At 38.2% G+C, this 20,472-nt stretch overlaps 1 protein-coding gene across 1 annotated transcript; it reads right to left on the bottom strand.

Moving 5' to 3' along the window:
• Positions 1-12,760: 12,760 nt before the first annotated feature.
• Positions 12,761-18,966, bottom strand: LOC131015785 (uncharacterized). Its single transcript, XM_057944209.1, has 6 exons — positions 18,700-18,966; positions 18,520-18,627; positions 18,183-18,278; positions 17,972-18,070; positions 12,916-12,975; positions 12,761-12,829 (listed from the first exon to the last, which is right to left on the bottom strand). Exons 2-6 carry the CDS (start codon positions 18,598-18,600, stop codon positions 12,761-12,763), a joined length of 405 nt encoding a protein of 134 aa, XP_057800192.1. The 5' UTR covers positions 18,601-18,627; positions 18,700-18,966.
• Between the last annotated feature and the right edge of the window lie 1,506 nt (positions 18,967-20,472).

Raw genomic sequence — 20,472 nt, 5'->3', positions numbered from 1 at the left:
AGTCACCATTCCTCTGGAGAAAGCCAGAGCGGAGGAATGCCAGAGCGGAACCCATTCCGCTGGCGACCCATTCCGCTGACGAAGTACCAGAGATATCACCCATTCCTCTGGCGATACCATTCCTCTGGCGATAGCAGAGAATTCGTCATTTCTTGGACGCGACCCGTTTCCCGAGAGACAATCGTTCCTCTGGCGAGAACTGCAAAGTTCGCAAGAGTGGAAGTATTTTCCAGAAGCGCGCATCCAGCTGGAGAGTTGCCTTATTTCACACGATTCTATTGCCTTTAGAATTCTATTTTGCATGGCAACTTCCGTGGTGATCCAAAGGAAATTTGAAGCCTATAAATAGGTTCTCTTTTGACCTATGGCGGGGACCCCCCGACATTAGACATACCCGAACCCTAGCATTCATATTTTAGTTTTTTTTTGCTTTAGAATTTTATTGCTTTCTAGTTTTAAGGCTTGGATCAAGATTGAAGATTCAAGCCGCTACTTCAGTTTTTATTCGGTTTTTATTTAATTTAGTTTTTACAATTGCGTTCAATTTAATTATGTTTAATTTTTATTTTGCTATGTCTAGCTAATTTTGTTTAACTGATTCTAGGGTTTGTAAATAGTTGATTGAATTTATGTGATTTATTTGTTAATACCTTTGTGCCTTCCAGTTTATGATTCATAATTCCTGGTGCTTATCTTCTTGTGAATTATTTGGCCAATAGTTTGCATGTTTAGCTATTCGGTTTGAGACCTAGCGGTGATAACTGTTTAGCGGATTCAGGAATGTATGATGTGATTTTAACCTTGAGACCTAGCGGAGATAGGTGGATCATAGGGAGCTATTCTTAGGAGCCATTGGGAGTTAGTAGATTTTCTTGAGACCTAACGGAGATAGATAATTTACTAATCTACGATCGTTGCTGCTCTAGCGAGAGTAATTGATTAATTAAGTGATCTCTCATCATAGCTGGATTAAACTGGTACATAGGATTAATAGATTTATTGCATAGATTTAGTTAATGAATTTACTACCCTGGGATCAGTTGTCTTTTAATATTTGATTTTTCCTACGTGTTTAGATTTATCGTTATTTGCGTTTTAGTTTAAATCAATCTCTATTTTCGTTGCCTGAATATTACTAGAGTTTAATTAGGATTACTTGGAGTGATTCGTTATAATAGTCCCTGTGGAAACGATACTCGGTTACTTATTATATGTGCTACAATTGCACCGTGTTAGTTGCGGTAATTTGTTGCTAATAATTTAGTGATCACTCATTGAACCATGTTCTTGGGATCTCCAGTCATCATGGTTGAGTTACCACTATGAAAGTTCTTAACGTGTGGATTTTAATCCCATTCCCCTTATTGCGTTATACAATTGATCACGATTAATACCTTTAGTAAACGGATCCGCAATATCGTCATTTGACTTTACATAGTCAATGCACATTATTCCTGTAGTGATCAATTGTCTAACGGTATTATGTCTTCGACGGATATGTCGAGATTTACCGTTATACAAACTATTCTTTGCTCTCCCTATGGCAGCCATGCTATCGCAATGTATCATAACCGGAGGCAAAGGTTTTTCCCAACATGGAATATCTTCTAAGAAGTTTCTTAACCATTCGGCTTCTTCGCCGACTTTGTCTAAAGCAATAAATTCCGATTCCATTGAAGATCGGGCTATACAAGTTTGCTTAGAAGACTTCCATGATATTGCTCCTCCACCAATGGTAAATACAAACCCACTTGTGGATTTAGAGTCTTTAGTGTCGGATATCCAATTGGCATCACAATACCCTTCCAAAACTGCGGGATATCTCAACACTCTTATCAATGCGGTCCAATGATCCTTTCCGGGATTACTTGTAAACCGACTCAATTTGCTAATAGAATATGCTATGTCCGGCCTTGTACAATTTGATAAGTACATTAGGCTTCCAATAATTCTAGCATAGTCCGATTGTGATACGGGTTCTCCTCAATTTTTGGCTAAGTGTATACTTAAGTCAACAGGTGTTTTAGCCGGAGGTAGATCGAAAGCTTTGAATTTCTTAAGCACATTCTCAACATAGTGAGATTGTGATAAGACTATTCCTTCGGATGTTCTAAGGATCTTGATTCCTAGAATCACATCCGCTAATCCCATATCTTTCATGTCAAAGTTCTTCTTTAACATTTCCTTAGTTTCTACGATGATTTTATTATCGCTACCCATAATTAGCATATCATCAACGTAGAGACAGACAATGACAAAGTTGTCGGATGTTCCTTTGATGTACACACATTTATCACATTCATTGATTTTGAAACCATTTGACATCATTGCTTGGTCAAATTTCTCGTGCCATTGTTTGGGAGCTTGTTTAAGTCCATACAAAGACTTGACAAGTTTACAAACTTTGTTTTCTTGGCCGGGAATCACAAACCCTTCGGGTTGTTCCATATATATCTCATCTTCTAAATCTCCATTTAGAAATGCCGTTTTTACATCCATTTGGTGTATCTCAAGATTATACAATGCGGCTATAGCAAGTAGCATTCTAATGGATGTAATTCGAGTTATTGGAGAGTATGTATCAAACTAATCATACCCTTCCTTTTGTTTGTAGCCTTTAACTACCAAATGTGCCTTATACTTATCAATAGATCCATCGGCTTTATATTTCTTCTTAAGAATCCACTTGCAACCCAAAGGTTTATTTCCCGGAGGAAGATCAACAATATGCCAAGTGTGATTGGATAAGATTGACTCGATTTCACTATTGATAGCTTCACGCCATAGATCGGCATCAGGACCAGACAATGCTTCCTTGATTGTCTTTGGTTCGTCTTCTAAAGTATAAACTACGAAATCCGGACCAAAGGTTTTCGCAGTCTTTGTTCGCTTTCCGCGTCTTGGTTGCGGTGTTGGTTCACGTGTTGGTCCATTATCCTTAAGCGAAATTTCATCATAAGTTCTCTTTTTCGAACTTGTATCATTCTTCTCTTTCTTAGGGAATATAGTTTCAAAAAATATGACATTTCTTGATTCTATAATCATTCCCTCATTTATATCAGGTACTTCCGATTTGTGTACCAAGAATCGGTACGCACTACTATTGTTTGCATATCCTATGAAGATGCAATCAACAGTTTTTGCGGATGTCGGGAACATGCAACACTTTTTGCAGGGTTATCTTGAGTCCCGACGTCATCTTGAGCACAATGGTTCCAGATCCGACGATCTTGGGTGCGGAAGAATTGCCCATGTACAATTTCCTATCTCCGGAAAAGACTTCATAGGAGGAGAACATTGCTTTGTCAGCGCAGATGTGCCTAGTTGCACCGGTGTCGATCCACCAACTTACTGGGCTGCCGACCATGTTGACCTCGTCTACGACGGCACATAAGTCAAGTTCGGCTAAGTCGAGGGGCACATGTTTCTCCTCCGTCACGTTGGCTTGATGGTGACTATTTTTCTTGTCATTTTTTGGTTTGCGACAATCTTTCGCCATGTGTCCGGCTTTGCCGCAGTTGAAGCAATCGCCTTTGATCCTCTTTTGATTTTTCGAGTCTGGCTTTTTGCTTTTAAACTTGCGTTTCTTCTTGTTGCTAGACTCGGCAAGATTTGCTTTTGCCTCCATAGAGGTTTTGTTCGTTTTGTTGTCGGAGAGTCTATTGTCCTCTTCGATTCGCAAACGAACAATCAAGTCTTCAAGTCCCATCTCCTTGCGTTTGTGCTTGAGATAGTTCTTGAAGTCCTTCCAGAGTGGTGGTAATTTCTCTATCACTGCAGCCACCTGAAAAGATTCAGACAATTCCATACCTTCGGCAAGAATGTCGTGCAAGATGAGTTGAAACTCTTGCACTTGTTCGACAACAGTCTTGCTATCCACCATCTTAAAGTCCAGAAAACGACCGACTATAAATTTCTTCAAGCCGGCATCTTCTGCTTTGTACTTCGTCTCCAATGAGTCCCATAACTCCTTGGACGTCTTGGTGCTAGAATAAACACTATAGAGAGTGTTGTCTAGCCCATTCAGAATGTAGTTGCGACACAGAAAGTCGCTGTGATGCCATGTATCATATGCGATACGCACTTGCGGATCGGTTTCGTCTTCCCCCACAGTTGGAGGAGACTCATTCAGAAAACGAGCCATATTCAAAGTAGTAAGATAAAAAAGCATCTTTGATTGCCAACGTTTAAACTCAGAACCTGAGAATTTTTCAGGCTTTTCGGCAGGTGCTGGAGCATTTTGAATGTTGACCGGAACAGTTGGAACGTTGTTTCCTGTCGCCATCTTTCCACACTAATTTTGCCTTACGATTGTTATTTGGTAGTGTAGAAAATAGAATGATGATAAATATATGGATGCAGAACCGAGGCGAGAATAAATTCTCTCTCCGTAAGGCAAAATTACTTTCGCTCTGTGCTCGCGGATCTACAGTAATTGCCCCCAAGATACAACGGTTTCGGGATGATAGACGAGTCCTTAGCACTAGGAGTTCGCTATCCGGTCGAACGTCTTGATACTCGGGACTGAGTATGTAAACTAAACTAATATGACAAATTGATTATCTGAATTCGTTGGTGTGTTTAATCTCATTCTGGAGGGCCTTATTTATAGTAGTCCAGGGGTTTCCTTGAACTGACGTGACTGTTTGGCCAAACAGGAGGTCCGAACCGACGTGTCTCTTCGGTCTTGAACCGCCGCCACGTGCCCTGTTTGGACAAACAAATCCGAACCATCGTGTCTCTTCGGTCCTCAACCGCCACTACAAGAAAATGCGGCTCTAACGACCGAAATTTCGGTCGTTAAAACCCAAAAATCGGTCGTTAATATTTTTAACGACCGATTTAACGACCGTTTTTTTCGGTCGTTGTTTGCATCGTCGGTTTGGCCAAACAGGTGGTCCGAACCGTCGCCACGTGCACTGTTTGGGCAAACAGGTGATCCGAACCATAGATATCTTTGGGCATTAATTACTCATTCAATTCTTTACAGATTTGAACAAGTAAATATACCAAATTAATCTACTCAACATGTAGATTCCAAAAATATCATTTAATTCCATTAATTACCAAAGTAATTATGGTATTAAATAAGCTATTTATTCCAACAGAAAGGCCACATTAGTCGGAGACTGACATTAGTTCAGTTTCAGAATGAACAACATCTATGGAGACAAAACAATGATGAGTCCAGTCGAGCTAAGCATCTTCCTCGACGACAAGCAACTGGACATCAAATGACTCATGTCACACGACATCAGTCAAGTCTCCATAAGTCTGCAAAGACTCGAGTATCTCAAAGAAGATACTTCGCCGAGCAAAGAAGACCTCAACCACTCATCAGACAAAACTGCTACAAGAGTGAGGCCTTCAAAGGAATTTCTCAACAGAAGAATGCTCGTGTGCCAACTGAAGCGCCAACAACTGTGATCAGACGATCAACAAAGCGCAAGAGATCAGCCAGACCAATTCTGAAGCAGATATGGGTTCCAAAGGGAACTCGAGCTAACATCGAAGGACCCAAAGCTTGATTGGGTGCCTGAAGCAACTCTTCCTTGCAGGTCAATGTCAAGAAACACAAAAAGAAGGAAGAAGTCAAAGCTTAAATCAGAACGTGGTATCTGGATAGTGGCTGCTCGAAGCACATGACGGGCTACAAAGAATATCTGTCTCAGTACGTTGAGAAAGCTGGATCCAAAGTTGCATTCGGAGACAACTCAATCAGAGAAACAAAAGGCTATGGTGTGCTCAACATGGGTAACGCCAGTATCAGTAATGTTAGCTTTGTTTCTGGTCTTAAACATAATCTGTTGTCTGTGAGTCAATTTTTTGACAGTGGTTTCACAGTGAAGATCAAGAAGGATGAATTCACTGTTAGAAACAATCAAAAGAAGGTGGTTCTGAAAGGATTCAGACAAGGAAGTCTCTACGTCGTTTCTTGGGAAGACAGCCCACCAGAAACATGCCTCATCAGCAAGAGCAGCTCGGAGCTCAACTGGCTGTGGCACAAGAGACTCAACCTCTCAACTTCAAGACGATCAACAAACTTGCTAAACATCAACTGGTAGAAGGTCTTCCTTCTATTGTGTTTCAGAAGAAGCAAGAATGTGAAGCATGCCAAAGAGGAAAGCAGACGCGAATGTCATTCAAGTCAAAGTCAGGACACTCCTCTGAAAGAATTCTGCATCTACTTCACATGGATCTGTTTGGCCCGATCACTCCAAGAAGTTACAACGGTAGGAAGTACACCTTAGTAGTTGTGGATGATTATTCACAATATACTTGGGTTATCTTTCTCTTCAAGAAGAAAGAGACGCTGGAGGAACTGCCAAAGCTGCTGAGAAGACTGAGCGTTGAAAAGGAAGTCAACATCATCAGCATCAGATCAGATCGTGGGACTGAGTTCCTCAATACTGTCATTCGTAAGTATTGTGATGAACAAGGAATCAGTCATCAAACTTCTGCAGCAAGAACTCCACAGCAGAACGGAGTTGCAGAAAGAAGAAACCGGTCTTTGAAGGAAGTAGCAAGGACGATGTTAGCCGAATCAAAACTCCCCTTGAAGTTTTGGGCTGAAGCAGTCAACAACGCATGCTACACACAGAATCGCTCATTCCTCACTCAGAGACATGGAAAAACTCCATACGAGCTATGGAAGAACAGAAAGCCATCAATTGCCTACTTTCGTGCTTTCGGTTCTAAGTGTTTCATCCACAACAATGAAAAGAAGAGGTTAAACACTTTCGATAGCAAGGCTGATCCAGGAGTCTTCCTTGGATACTCTGGAACAGAACGTTCAAGCAAAGCCTATCGAGTGTTTAATTCTCAAACTCTTTGTGTTGAAGAAACACCTCATGTGATCTTTGATGAGTCTTCAGATGATTTCAGGGAACAAGAAGCTGATAAGTGTGTCCAGAACACTGAAGGTTCCAAAGCTGAAATCCACAACACCGAGCCCTCTACTATCTTGGTGTGGGGACCAGGCAAAGATGAAGATACTGAGATGCTTCAGTATCAAAAGATTAGCCAAAGGTCTGAAGTTCAGACTGGAGCCAATACAGATGGCATCAGTCAAGGGGGAACTCCAGTTGCTAAAGATCGAGTTGAACGTGCAGAAGCAGCTCCAGCTCAACTCTCCCCTGCTCCAGAAGGTGCTCAATACCTCAGAACCATTCTGACCGAAGAAGCCCCACCATCTCCCGAAGAGATCAAGAAGTATCGAAGATGGTTTGAACTCCACTCAAAGGAGAACATCATTGGAGAACCATCAGATGGCGTCAAGACTCGGAGATCAATGTGCAACCTCGTCTTCGACATCAATCAGAACTGCATCAACGAAGATAAGATTTTCAGCTATTTCTTATCATCTACAGAGCCCAAGGATATTGAAGAAGCTCTGAAGTCTACTCATTGGGTCATCGCAATTCTAGAAGAACTCAATGAATTCAACCGGAATTCAGTTTGGGAGCTTGTGGATCGACCAGACGATGCAAAGGTGATTGGCTTGAAATGGATTTTCAAGAACAAAGAAGATGAAGAAGGAAATGTTGTGAGAAACAAAGCAAGGCTTGTAGCTAAAGGATACAATCAAGAAGAAGGAATCGACTACGACGAAACGTTCGCTCTAATTGCCAGATTGGAAGCAGTCAGACTCTTCTTAGCCTTCGCCGCTCACAAAGGTTTCAAGGTACACCAAATGGATGTCAAATGTGCATTTCTCAATGGAGTGCTCACAGATGAAGTCTACGTGGAACAACCTCCAGGATTTGAGGTTGCCGGACCAGAAAAGGTGTACAAGCTGAAGAAAGCGCTCTATGGATTGAAGCAAGCACCAAGAGCGTGGTATGATACTCTCTCGGAGTATCTGGTTGAACAAGGCTTCAAGAAAGGATCTGTGGACAGAACTCTGTTCACTCTCAAAGAAGGAGAAGATCTCTTGCTTGTTCAAATTTATGTCGATGACATAATCTTCGGATCCAAATCCGAACGCATGTGCAAGAAGTTTGCTGACATCATGACCAACAAATTCCAAATGTCCATGATGGGAGAAATGAATTTTTTTCTCGGATTGCAAGTCAAGCAGACCAACGAAGGAATACTGATCAGTCAGTCCAAGTATGCCAAGGAACTGATAGTCAAATTCGGTATTCAATACATGAAATCAGTCAAGATCCCAATGAACACAAACTGGAAAGTGGATCCAGGTTCAGAAGGAAAATCTGTCTCTTCGACGAAGTACAGAGAAATCATTGGATCTTTGCTGTATTTGACTGCGAGCAGACCAGACATCTCATTTGCAGTCGGGGTATGTGCAAGATATCAATCAGATCTAAAGGAAGCTCATTTGGACGCGGCAAAGCGGATACTAAGATATCTCAAAGGCACACCCAATTTAGGATTGTGGTATCCAGCCGACAACGACATCAAGCTCATCGGATAATCAGACTCAGACTTCGGTGGATGCAAGCTTGATCGCAAATCAACCTCCGGAATATGTCAATTCCTAGGCAACAAGCTCATCTCTTGGTTTTCAAAGAAGCAAACTTCAGTCGCCACCTCTACAACTGAAGCTGAATATGTTGCTGCCGGAAGCTGCTGCACACAAATCCTGTGGTTAGTCCATCAATTGAAGGACTATGGGATAGACGAAAATGAAGTCCCAATCTATTGCGACAGCTCCAGTGCTATTGCAATCTCCTAGAATCCAGTTCATCACACCAGAGTTAAGCATATTGCTATTCGACATCACTTCATCCGTGATCATGTCGAAAAGAAAAATATCTCTGTGGAATGGATTCCCACTGCTGTTCAGAGAGCGGACCTGCTGACCAAGGCTCTTCCAGAAGAGAGGTTCAATGATCTATGTGGAAAGATCGGCCTCATCAACCCTAAAGAGTGATGCTGTGTTTGAAGACTTTCTCAAACAGTCAAGCTGACTGGTGGTCAACCAACTGCTGATTCTATGATCGCCAACATGGAAAGTAATGAAGTCAGAACGCTCATCTGAAGAAGAAGTCATCCTGATGAGTCAACCAGGATCACGTGGTATCAACTGACTACAATGTCCAGTTGATCAGTAAGTTTTTTAAAAGCTTACTTTTTAAATCAGTTATTTCAGTTAAGAGCTTTGAGTTTTTAGTTCAAAATCTTTCTCTAACTGATCAGTTTCTTTCAAAAACTTTAATTGATTGTTGGAAAATGGAATATCCAAGAAGGACAAGAGTTTTTAAAAGGAAAAATCTATTTTGATTGAACTTGTCCTAATCTTTTGCCAAAAATCTTTCCAACCTTTTTGCCTCTGTGATAAAATTTCTTGAGAACCTCATTGACATGACAGAATGCAATGATGCCTCTCAACTTTTTGAAGTCTCAGTCCCTCGCAGTGACGGCGGACGTGAATTTTTCTTCAAATAAATTTTAGGCACAGTTTTCGAAAAACTTTTCATGTTCTTACATGGTTCACATCTTGTCTATTTATACCATGTTGTCTTCACTATTTTTTTGCATCAACTAACAACTCTTCACAGCCTTCACTGTGAGAAAAATTTTCAATCTTTCCAAAGTTGCAGAGAAAAATTGTTCCGACTAAAGGAGAAATCTATGACTGCAAAGTCATGGAGTGGAAGAATGACGCTCACATACCTAGTCTTCACCGGACCCTTCCACTGGATCTCAACGTCTCTCCGACGTCAAAGTTTGCTCTACCCTCACTTGTATCCAGCGAAGCGAGTGCCTTCTATCCTCATGCCCGGTGTATCGGTTTGAAGTACTTGTCTGAAATAGGACAGACTTCATCGTCTTCACCAAAAGGCCTCTCGCCTTTTGTGGAGCTTCGATGCGGAGCAACAACAATGAGCAGGAACTCATTGTCAACCGGCGCTACGTCAACAGTGGAACTCTCACAATCTTCATTGAATTGACATCCCCTCACCTCTCAAAACCTCTGCTTCTCTTATTTTCTTCCACGTCATCTCATTCTTCTTCCTAACCTCCTTCTAAGCCTTCGCTTTCTGCATCCCCAATAACTCCAATATCTTCCTCCTGCGAACTTACCTCCGCATGGTCTTCGCTTCCTTCTTAGGTTCGTCCTTCTTTTTTATGTTGTCAAAACGGGGGAAAGAAGTACAATCTTCTGAACTTAAGTCGGTTAAGCAACATGATCATCCTATTTCATCCGATGATCATGAGGAAGATTAGCCAAGAGGATAAGACCTCAAATCAACGGAAAACAAGTGAGAGTGGAACAAGCTTAGGAACATGAAGACACGAAGACATAAGATGAAGATCAAGAAGTTCAAGGCGCAACCAAGCAGACTGCTGGAGTCCATGGGTTTTCCATGTTGTTTTTGTTTTTCTTTTTTACTCCAATGTAAGTCTTGCTCTGTACCTCGACTGATGGCTTATCAGTCGTTTATTAATGAAAAGAACTTCTTTTTGATCTCAACCTGAAGACAATGACTCTTTGTCCAGGCTCTGATTATATTTTTTTGTCTTCTCCTTGTTCTGTTTTAGAACTGTTTCGTTCTTAACTCTAAGTACAAGTTTTTAGGTTCTATTGTTAAGGGGGAACTGTTTTCACCCCAGTTTTAGAACTTGTACTTTGAGTTCAGTCTTTTTGTTGTCTAGAACTGCTGTGTGGTTTTGGCATCATCAAAAAAGGGGAAATTGTTGGGAACCTTGTGGAATATCCTAACCCTTGTTTTGATGATACCAAAATTCATAGGACTTAACTGTAATAGACTAGAATTGTTTTGAACTCAAGTGTTAGAGTTCGTTTCTAGTTTAGCTTGCGGTGTCGAAGACTGAAGACTGAAGACTGAAGAACGAAGGACTGAAGACTGAAGACTGCAGATACCAACTGAAGTATCAGTTGAAGAATCAGTTGAAGACTGATTACTTAATGCGCGCAATGGACTGATACTAAAGTCAAGTATCAGTTGAACATTCCTCCTAGGACTGATCTTCCAACGTTCAGAGGAAGCCACGTACTCACAAAGTACAGCCGCATTAAATGCAGAGATCTCAGGATATCTTTATCTCTGCAGAAGTCATTCCTATCTGGTGGTTACTTTTCAGAGACGTCACATCTCCTATCCATCAAAGAGAGCCGTTTCCACCCAGACAAGGAACCTCGAAGATTGAAGCCTCAGCCCAAAATTCGAATTGCTCTCCAACGGAAGAAATCTTGAGGACGATCTACGCCAACGGATCTATTCAAGAGTTCTCCTACAAATAGCGCTCGAGGATCACTTCAACCTTCACCGATTCAACGACATAAGCTGAAGCTCTGCCGAAATTGCTACTCAGCCTAAAGCTTAACCTCCCCAAAGCTTGAATCGAAGAAGAGAATTCCAAAGCCAAAATCAGTCACTGCTGATTACACATATTAATTCTCTTAGACCTTAGGCAAATATCTGTTTACCCAGAAGCCAAAGGTCAAACTTGCTTCAAAGAACTTGTTCTTTGTAAGTATAGTTGGCACTCTTTCAAACCCTCTCCCCCATAAGAGTGTTTGAGTGTTTTAGAATTCAGGAAGGTACTCTGACTCTGAGTGAGAAGCCTTAGCACGAGTTGTGCTGAGCAGAGAAATCCGACGCGAGTGAAGCGTGGGTACTGAAGAAGGGTTTTCTTCAGTGGTGTGGTTGTGTGCACCAGGCAAGCACACGGTTCGGTTTGCAGTGCACCTGTTAAGCACTTGCAGAGTGGATTGTTGGTCTGATCAACCAATCGTGGATGTAGGAAATGGTTTTTTCGAACCACGTAAAAGTCTTTGTGTTGTTTACAACTTTCAGTTTTACATTCTTACTTGTGTTATTTCTATTGATAAACTGAACACTGACTAACAGCAAAGAGCAACAAAATAACCAACAACGTGCTCCACCGAGGCTATTACGAAACTAAGTTTAATTTCCGCTGCGTATGATATCAGTCTGACTGATCTATCTTCTGATAGTCGGGACGAGTGTTATTATCTCTGTTCTTAGCAAACACGACTGAAGCCCTTACGTGGATCAGTTAAGTTCCAGCAACTTAACTGATAACTCTTTACTGAAGAGCTTTCAGTATCAGTCGTCAACCCTGTTCGGTCAAAACTGATTTCTATTAAACAGACGTTTGTGTTTGCATGTAAAGTTTCGTTTTGATCTCTGACTGAGATCCCTCTGATTGAGGAGTTTTAAAAATAGCCTATAGGTGTATTACCCCCCCCCCCATACATCTATTCGAGACCCTCAGGACCTAACACTTTCAACCAATTCTAGTTTTGCACATAAACTAAAAAATCTGCCTCCAAACACATGAACTTTCAATTGTTCTGATTTTTCACACGATTATCAATTGTACCCAAATTAATGTTGAGGTGGATGCCTTAAATGCCTACATGGTTTAAACAATTGATGTGCTAGATGAGGTACTTGGATTTCTATACGCTACTTCAGCTTGTCACGATGATATTAATTTGTCACTTTAACTAGCCATGATCGCCGAAAATTGATAGCCGTGTGAAAAATCGGAACAATTAAAAGTTCGTGTATTTGGAGGCGGAATATTTAGTTCATGTGGAAAACCAGAATTCACTAAAAGTTCATGTATATAGGCACAATTACCCCAAGTCCAATAAAGTAGGACATGAAAGTTAACATATCCTTCTTTCTTTGTGAACTCCATTAGGCATCACATCTTAAGTGCATTCAAATATGTTCACCACTCACATACCACCCCCCTACAGAAATAGAGAAACTCAAGGAAAAGATGAAGATCATACCTATCGCAGTAGATATGATTCAACCATAGTTCGGCCAAACTTTTCCTGAACATCTTTGGGAGTTTCAATCTGCGAGCAAAAGAAAGAGGAATAGAAAAGGATAAACAATGGTGAAATATAATATCAATGTAGATAATATAATTCCTCCCATTTACCGCATTTAATGCCTTGAAGAGAGCCTTCACAGTGTTGTGGGGATTCCTTGAACCAACAACCTACAAGAGTATTTCCATCAGATGACAAAGTTGGAAACGAAAGAACATATTTCTCGAGCCAGTTTCATACCTTTGATTTCACATTCCTGTAACCAGCTAAGTTAAGAATCAACTCCACGGTTTTGTCTGCCTTCATCCTTGATTGTGTGGGAGCTGGCCAAAGATACACCTACAAGCACTTAAAAATTTCAGGCCAAAATCCCTAAAGTAGAAAAACAGCTTTCTATCAATTTCAACCATCAACAAAGATATACAACTAGAAATTTGACAATACCTTAGTCTTTTTATACGATGTCTGAATTGCATGTGCAATTGTATGATCCTCATGCCGCTCTACATAGTGCAGATTTTGAAAGCACTTCTCATATGCCTGTGGCAATAGGCCATTAACATATTAAACTATAAATAACAGATGCCGCGATGAGTTTCTATAAATATTGAAACGTTTTCTTATTTGAACAGACAATCTAGTGGCATAATACCTTTTAGAGTTGACTGCACATTCTCAGACAATAGTATATAAGCATGTCTAGTTTCAAGCCAAATTTACACACGTGCAGCATAAAGAAGCATGACAGTATGGATTTGAATGCATGTATAGTTCTGATACCTTTTGAAGAGCAAGCGGAACTGCAGGAGCCTTTGCTTTAGCAAAACCAATAACACCATTGTAGTTCCCACAAGCTAACATTGCAGTGTATTTGATAACTTGTCCACCCTGTCTCGTTTATCAGTCATAATTGTTAAAAAAATGGCTACTGAATCGTAAATGAGGAGGCTATATTACCTTTGTAACTTTACACGCCCTATTCACATCGACCAGCCTAACATCAAAACCCTGCACACAATGGAAACACCCAATTTAACATATTGATCTGATGGTACATAAATGACTACCAGAAACAATAGTTCCCATGATTCATGAATAGAAAAGAAAAATGGTAAATATTAGATCAAATGTGAAGAATATCATCATATGATTATGTGCAGGTCGTAAATAGCCAAGGCATTTATTATCCTGCAGGCCTTTTTTGTGGTTAAAGTAGAAAAAAAAAACTATCATGACAATAAGAGCATCTCCAATGCATTGGTGCGTAGAGGGGATCTTAAATTTAGTTTGCCTATTATGTCCTTATTTTTTAATCTATTTTAAGGCCAATAATGTAATAGTATCATATTATTAATATTATTCTAATCACACACATACAATATTCTCATTCCAATCACACTTTTAAATAAGTTTAAACTATTTAAAATTACAGAATGTATAAAAGTTGCACGTCCCTCAATTTCAGCAATCACCTCTGTTTAGTGTTCGCTGACTTGATCTTCATCCATAAGCTTTAGCTTTAGGGATATTTCTAACTTTGTCTCATTTTAACACCCATTTTGTGATTTTTATGGACAACTTTTTTCTTGTATGAGTGACCTAGTTGATTGAATGACAACCAAGTATCTTGGGAAAAAGAATATCAACATTCTTCATAAAACAATAGACATATACACGTGATAAAGCACACAATGTTATCACTCTTCAAAACTGATTAGGCGTATTTATATGCATTTATTTGTGGGATTTTAGTATGATTTTTGTGTTTAATTCTTATTAAATATCATCTTTTGGATATGAATTATGGTCTTATACGAATTGTGATGGTACTTGATAGGTTTTGGAGAAAAGGATTGAATTTGAGAGGAGTTTTGAAGTCGTAAGCTGTGAAGAACGAAGGCTGTCGCGTTGTGTGCTGGACGGTGTGCCCATTCTGCCTGGGAGTGATTGATTGCATGGATTGAAGGCTAAATGACCGAGAGAGAGTGATTTTAAGAACTACCAGCTTGCATGGGCTGTTATTGCTTTTGGGCCTTATACGCCACTTTTCCCAATTAGTATATTAGATTAGATTAGTTTGTTGGTTTTGGGCCCATGCGCCACTTTAGTTAGAATTAGATTAGGTTAGTTATTATTATTTCCTTAGTTACATATATATATGTGAAGTCAGCGGCCACTTTTGATTACAACACAACAATTCATCCGCAACTTTGGAGTCAGTGGACGCAACTTTCAGCAATTAATCAAGTTTTTCGTTTCTTCATTCTTTCGCAATTCATTATTTATTTTCTTTGTTTTGTTATTTAATTATGTTTTCTAGCTAAATTCGTTTATTCCGGCAACGATTAGGGAAGCACTAGTGAAATTATTCTGTGAGATCTAATTGTTCTTATACTTTATTTTATGCTTGCATCTGCAATTCTCCATGTTTAATGATATTAATTGTTTTAATCCATTAGATAGTTGCAAATATTTATTGGGTTAGAATTAATTATATAGCCAATTGAACCGGTCATCCGTAATTGTGGTTTAGGTTTGATTAGTGGTAAATTGACACATCAGGGTCAAGGGAAAAGCAGTCTTAATTCAATAATCCTGCGTCAGAGTTTATTGGTTTTGAATCGGGTTTATCTAGATATTAATGTTGTCGGCTCATTAAACCTATAGAGCGTCTCTTACGGTTGTCAGTCGATTAGGGTAGTAATTAGTGAAGCGTCTTCCTGGTTACCGAATAATTAAGGAGAAATAAGATCACGTCAAAAGCGTCTTCGGTGGTTATAACTGGTTTGTTAGCATGATTTAAAGTTATTTTTGCATCGATGATCGGAATAATTGAGCTAGGGTGGACTTAATTGATTGCTGGAATTCTTTTATTAATTGTTGGAATTTTTATTCATCTTTTGGTTAATTATCAAAATTGGTTTATTTAGATTTTATTTATTTAATTTTAAGCTTAGTATTTTCTATATTTTCTTCTCAAAATTTCGTGGGTTACTTGCAGGCTTTAATTAGAGAAATTCTCGCCAATCCCTTGGGAGACGATTTTGCTTACTGCTGTCTGCGCAGTGTGGGCATACCGGCTGACTGCCGAATATTTTTGGTGTAAAACGACGCACCAAAAACATATAAATTGTGGGAAATTTGAAAATTTTAAGTTGTTTGAATGAAATTTTAGAGATTGTCAGATTTCTTTTTGTTGGTTTTGAAGATAATGGCAGCCAAAAACTAGCGCCATAATGAAATGAAAATTTTCAGTTTATTTTTTTTATTTTTTTTAATTCCTTTAAATTTCAGTGTGTGCGGATTCCTTTAAATTTCATATAATTGCCAAGTTGTATTTTCGAAAATACAATAATTAAATAATATGAAAATATAAATAAAAAGTAAAGTGAAAGGAAAAAAAATCATTTTTCTTGGTAAAATTAAGAACAATAAAAAATTCCTTAAACACAATACTAAACACGTGTGACACACACATCTTTATCTTAATTTTATTCTCCTTAATCTGTGTGCCGAAAATGCATAGGCTATAAATAATATGACGCAGGAACTACAATATCTAATTATCATATTGTAACATCCAACTCACCTAAAGGCTAAAAACAAGAGCAAACAGAGCAAAGCAGTGTAATCTATTACTTATCTTGTGCAAATGTAGTTTGTGTATAGTATTTTATTTGTGAAAATGGTATTCTTCTTATCAAAAGCAATAAAGCAGTAGTATTTTCAAGAACACGACCGAAGAAAGTGAAGTTACCAACAGACAAAAGATTAGTGTGTTCTTTATTTAAATACATAACTAAATAGACAAGATTAATGTGTGGTTTTCATTGTTAATGCTTTTCACTATCTTATTTGTCACTTACAAATGCATTCCACATATGCATTGTCTTTTCACAAATACTTATGTACCACCGGGTCATACCCACGCCAAATCATGATTCATTTAGCAAATTCGGGTTTAAGCCCGGACCCGTAAAAAAAAAAAAGGGTTGTAGAAAACCTGGTGCCACCGATGGTACACAAGAAACAAGACTGTCTCTTGTCTTTTTTCGCTAGAATCCAAATATGGCATCAAGTTTTTCATTTATCTAAGTTGAAATAATTCAGTTGAAATGTTATTTATTTTTATTGACGCCGTTGTTCCTCTCTATAAAAGAAGAAATGTCTATATATCATTCATACTCCACTTTGATTTATTTTCTGCACGCAATGAATGGATAAGAAGACTCTAAAAGTTTATAATTTGAAGGAAAAATACATATTTAAAAGAGTTGGTACAAAACTACACTAAGTGAAGCTGTGGAATGGAATATAAATCTTACAAATTAAGTGCCCATATCAACGTTATTTCCTATCCTCAACACAATTCATGGGAGAGAAAATGAGCATAAGCCTAAAACCATAATCAACTAAAATATGCAACTGCATCAAGAAAAATGATTTTGGTATGAATAGTTCACTATACAAAACTAAAAGCATTTTATTGATTATGCTCCTCAATTTCAGAAATTTTGATTCCACATTTCAAAAAGAAAAGCAAAGTGGTTCTCTTTTCAGCATCTGTTTGCCACCGGCACTACGTCGTTTGTTTTCCCTATTATATAACCTCGATTCAGAAAATAACAGCTTGGTCATCCCAAATGCTCAAGAGATTAATCTATCCACGGATAATATTGTTTCTTTGTAAACCTGAGATTGAACAAGAGTAGTACTCATATGAGACAACAAAAATCTGCTAGACCTGTGTTATTCAATTATCTCAAAAAACTACTCCATGTTATTCCAATCAAGAGGCAAATTTGATGAAAATTGTGTAAGTAATTAAAATTTAAGCAACTGCAAAGCCCAATGGGTTAATTGCGCCTAAATACACAAACTTTCAACCAATTCTAGTTTTGCACATAAACTAAAAAATCTGCCTCCAAACACATGAACTTTCAATTGTTCTGATTTTTCACATGATTATCAATTGCACCCAAATTAATGTTGAGGTGGATGCCTTAGATGCCTACATGCTTTAAACAATTGATGTGCTAAACGAGGTACTTGGATTTATATACGCTACTTCTGCTTGTCACGATGATATTAATTTTGCCTACAACAGTATTTCCATGAGGACAAAGTTGGAAACGAAAGAACATATTTCTCGAGCCAGTTTCATACCTTTGATTTCACATTCCTGTAACCAGCTAAGTTAAGAATCAACTCCACAGTTTTGCCTGCCTTCATCCCTGATTGTGTAGGAGCTGGCCAAAGATACACCTACAAGCACTTAAAATTTTCAGGCCAAAATCCCTAAAGTAGAAAAACAGCTTTCTATCAATTTCAACCATCAACAGACAACAAAGATATACAACTAGAAATTTGACGATACCTTAGTCTTTTTATACGATGTCTGAATTGCATGTGCAATTGTATGATCCTCATGCCGCTCTACATAATGCAGATTCTGAAAGCACTTCTCATATGCCTGTGGCAATAGGCCATTAACATATTAAACTATAAATAACAGATGCCGCGATGAGTTTCTATAAATATTGAAACGTTTTCTTATTTGGACAGACAATCCAGTGGCATAATACCTTTTAGAGTTGATTGCACATTCTCAGACAATAGTATATAAGCATGTCTAGTTTTCAAGCCAAATTTACACACGTGCAGCATAAAGAAGCATGACAGTACGGATTTGAATGCATGTATAGTTCTGATACCTTTTGAAGAGCAAGCGGAACTGCAGGAGCCTTTGCTTTAGCAAAACCAATAACACCATTGTAGTTCCCACAAGCTAACATTGCAGTGTATTTGATAACTTGTCCACCCTGTCTCGTTTATCAGTCATAATTGTGAAAAAAAAATTGGCTACTGAATCGTAAATGAGTAGGCTATATTACCTTTGTAAATTTACACGTCCTATTCACATCGACCAGCCTAACATCAAAACCCTGCACACAATGGAGACACCCAATTTAACATATTGATCTGATGGTACATAAATGACTACCAGAAACAATAGTTCCCATGATTCATGAATAGAAAAGAAAAATGGTAAATATTAGATCAAATGTGAAGAATATCATCATATGATTATGTGCAGGTCGTAAATAGCCAAGGCATTTATTATCCTGCAGGCCTTTTTTGTGGTTAAAGTAGAAAATAAATCTATCATGGCAATAAATTAACTACAGTAGCATAGTATAATAGTACTAGTATAATAGTACTACTTGCCAGCTCAAATGCGAACTTACCATATAAACAATCTCAAATTTCAAACTTAATAATTGATCTGATTGGGCTGGCGTACATATAGTATTTGGGCCGGTTTTTATTTTATTTGGCTGGGCCGGATTTTCTTTTCTATTTAATTCATTGGGCTGAGTGTATTGGGCTTGGGCTCCCTTATTTAATTAGTTGGCAGATTTACTTTTAAGAGAAAATGAGCTGTGATTTTAATTGAATTTGGCCCTATTTATTCATTCAAGTTTTGGACTACTCATTGTATTAATAATTACTTATTACTCTCTTCGTCCCACGACTCTTGACACGTTTCGTTTTAGCACGGGAATTAAGGAATTGTAGATTAGTGTTTTAAGTGTGTAGGTAATAAAGTATAAAAGTGATAAATTATGAGACAAAATGTGATAAAGTAGGAGATATAATGTAATAAAGTGATAAAGTATGAGAGAGAATGTGATAAAGTATGAGAGAAAAGATAATAATAGTTACTATATTTAGAAACGTGTCAAGATTCGTGGGACGGCCCAAAAATGAATACGTGTCAAGATTCGTGGGACGGAGGGAGTATATGCTAAGCATGACATGAAATTGCATGTACATTATGCAACAAAAAGTAATTATGATTTAATTGGTTTTATTTATAAATCCAATTATTAAAGAAAATCGAGTAAGAATATTATTGGTGTCCTTAACTCAAGAATTTTAGTTTTGAATTATTCATTCATTAAATTTTAAAAACCCGGCTAAGCGAATCATAGAATGTTAAACACTTCACTATAATCTCATAATAGATTCAGGAAACCTATTAAGATAACAGATTTCTTGTAGGCTTTGTGGATCGTGGGGACTTGCACTGTTATTCCGATTCAGAGTTAATGTTAAACGACTACCATAGTCTATACAGGTGAGCTTACTTTCCAAATGTATGATTGAGCTAATAAGCTTAAATGTTATATTGTTGCCCTTAAAATAGATTTAAAAATATGGACAAAATAGGCAAATCAAATTTTGTAAAACATGACATTTTTATACTCCCTCCGTCCACAAAGAGTGTGTGATGGAGTGGAGGGCACGGATTTTAATGAAAAAGTAGATAGATGTGATTTTAGTGTTAAAGTATAGTATTGGGCCCACCAAATCGTAAAAGTAAAGAGAGGGTATTTTGTAAATATTGATTATTGAGTGTGAATGGGGTTTAAAGTATAAAGTAGATTTCTAAAAAAATGAAAACAGACAATCTTTATGGACGGATGGAAATAGTAATAAACACACAATCTTTGTGGAATGAGGGAATAATAGGTATAGATTAGCATGTAAATACACAAATTTTTCTCATTTTTTGAAATTTAACATGACATTTTTATAATAGATATTGAACCATATTTTAATATTTCAGTTTGGATCGACTCAATTTAAGTTATTTTTCTGAA

The sequence above is a fragment of the Salvia miltiorrhiza genome, chromosome 3 (genome assembly GCF_028751815.1).
Source record: "Salvia miltiorrhiza cultivar Shanhuang (shh) chromosome 3, IMPLAD_Smil_shh, whole genome shotgun sequence".
In the NCBI taxonomy this organism is placed as follows: domain Eukaryota; kingdom Viridiplantae; phylum Streptophyta; class Magnoliopsida; order Lamiales; family Lamiaceae; genus Salvia; species Salvia miltiorrhiza.
The sequence above is the reverse complement of the archived record's forward strand: the minus strand, read 5'-3'. Positions and strand labels throughout refer to the sequence as shown.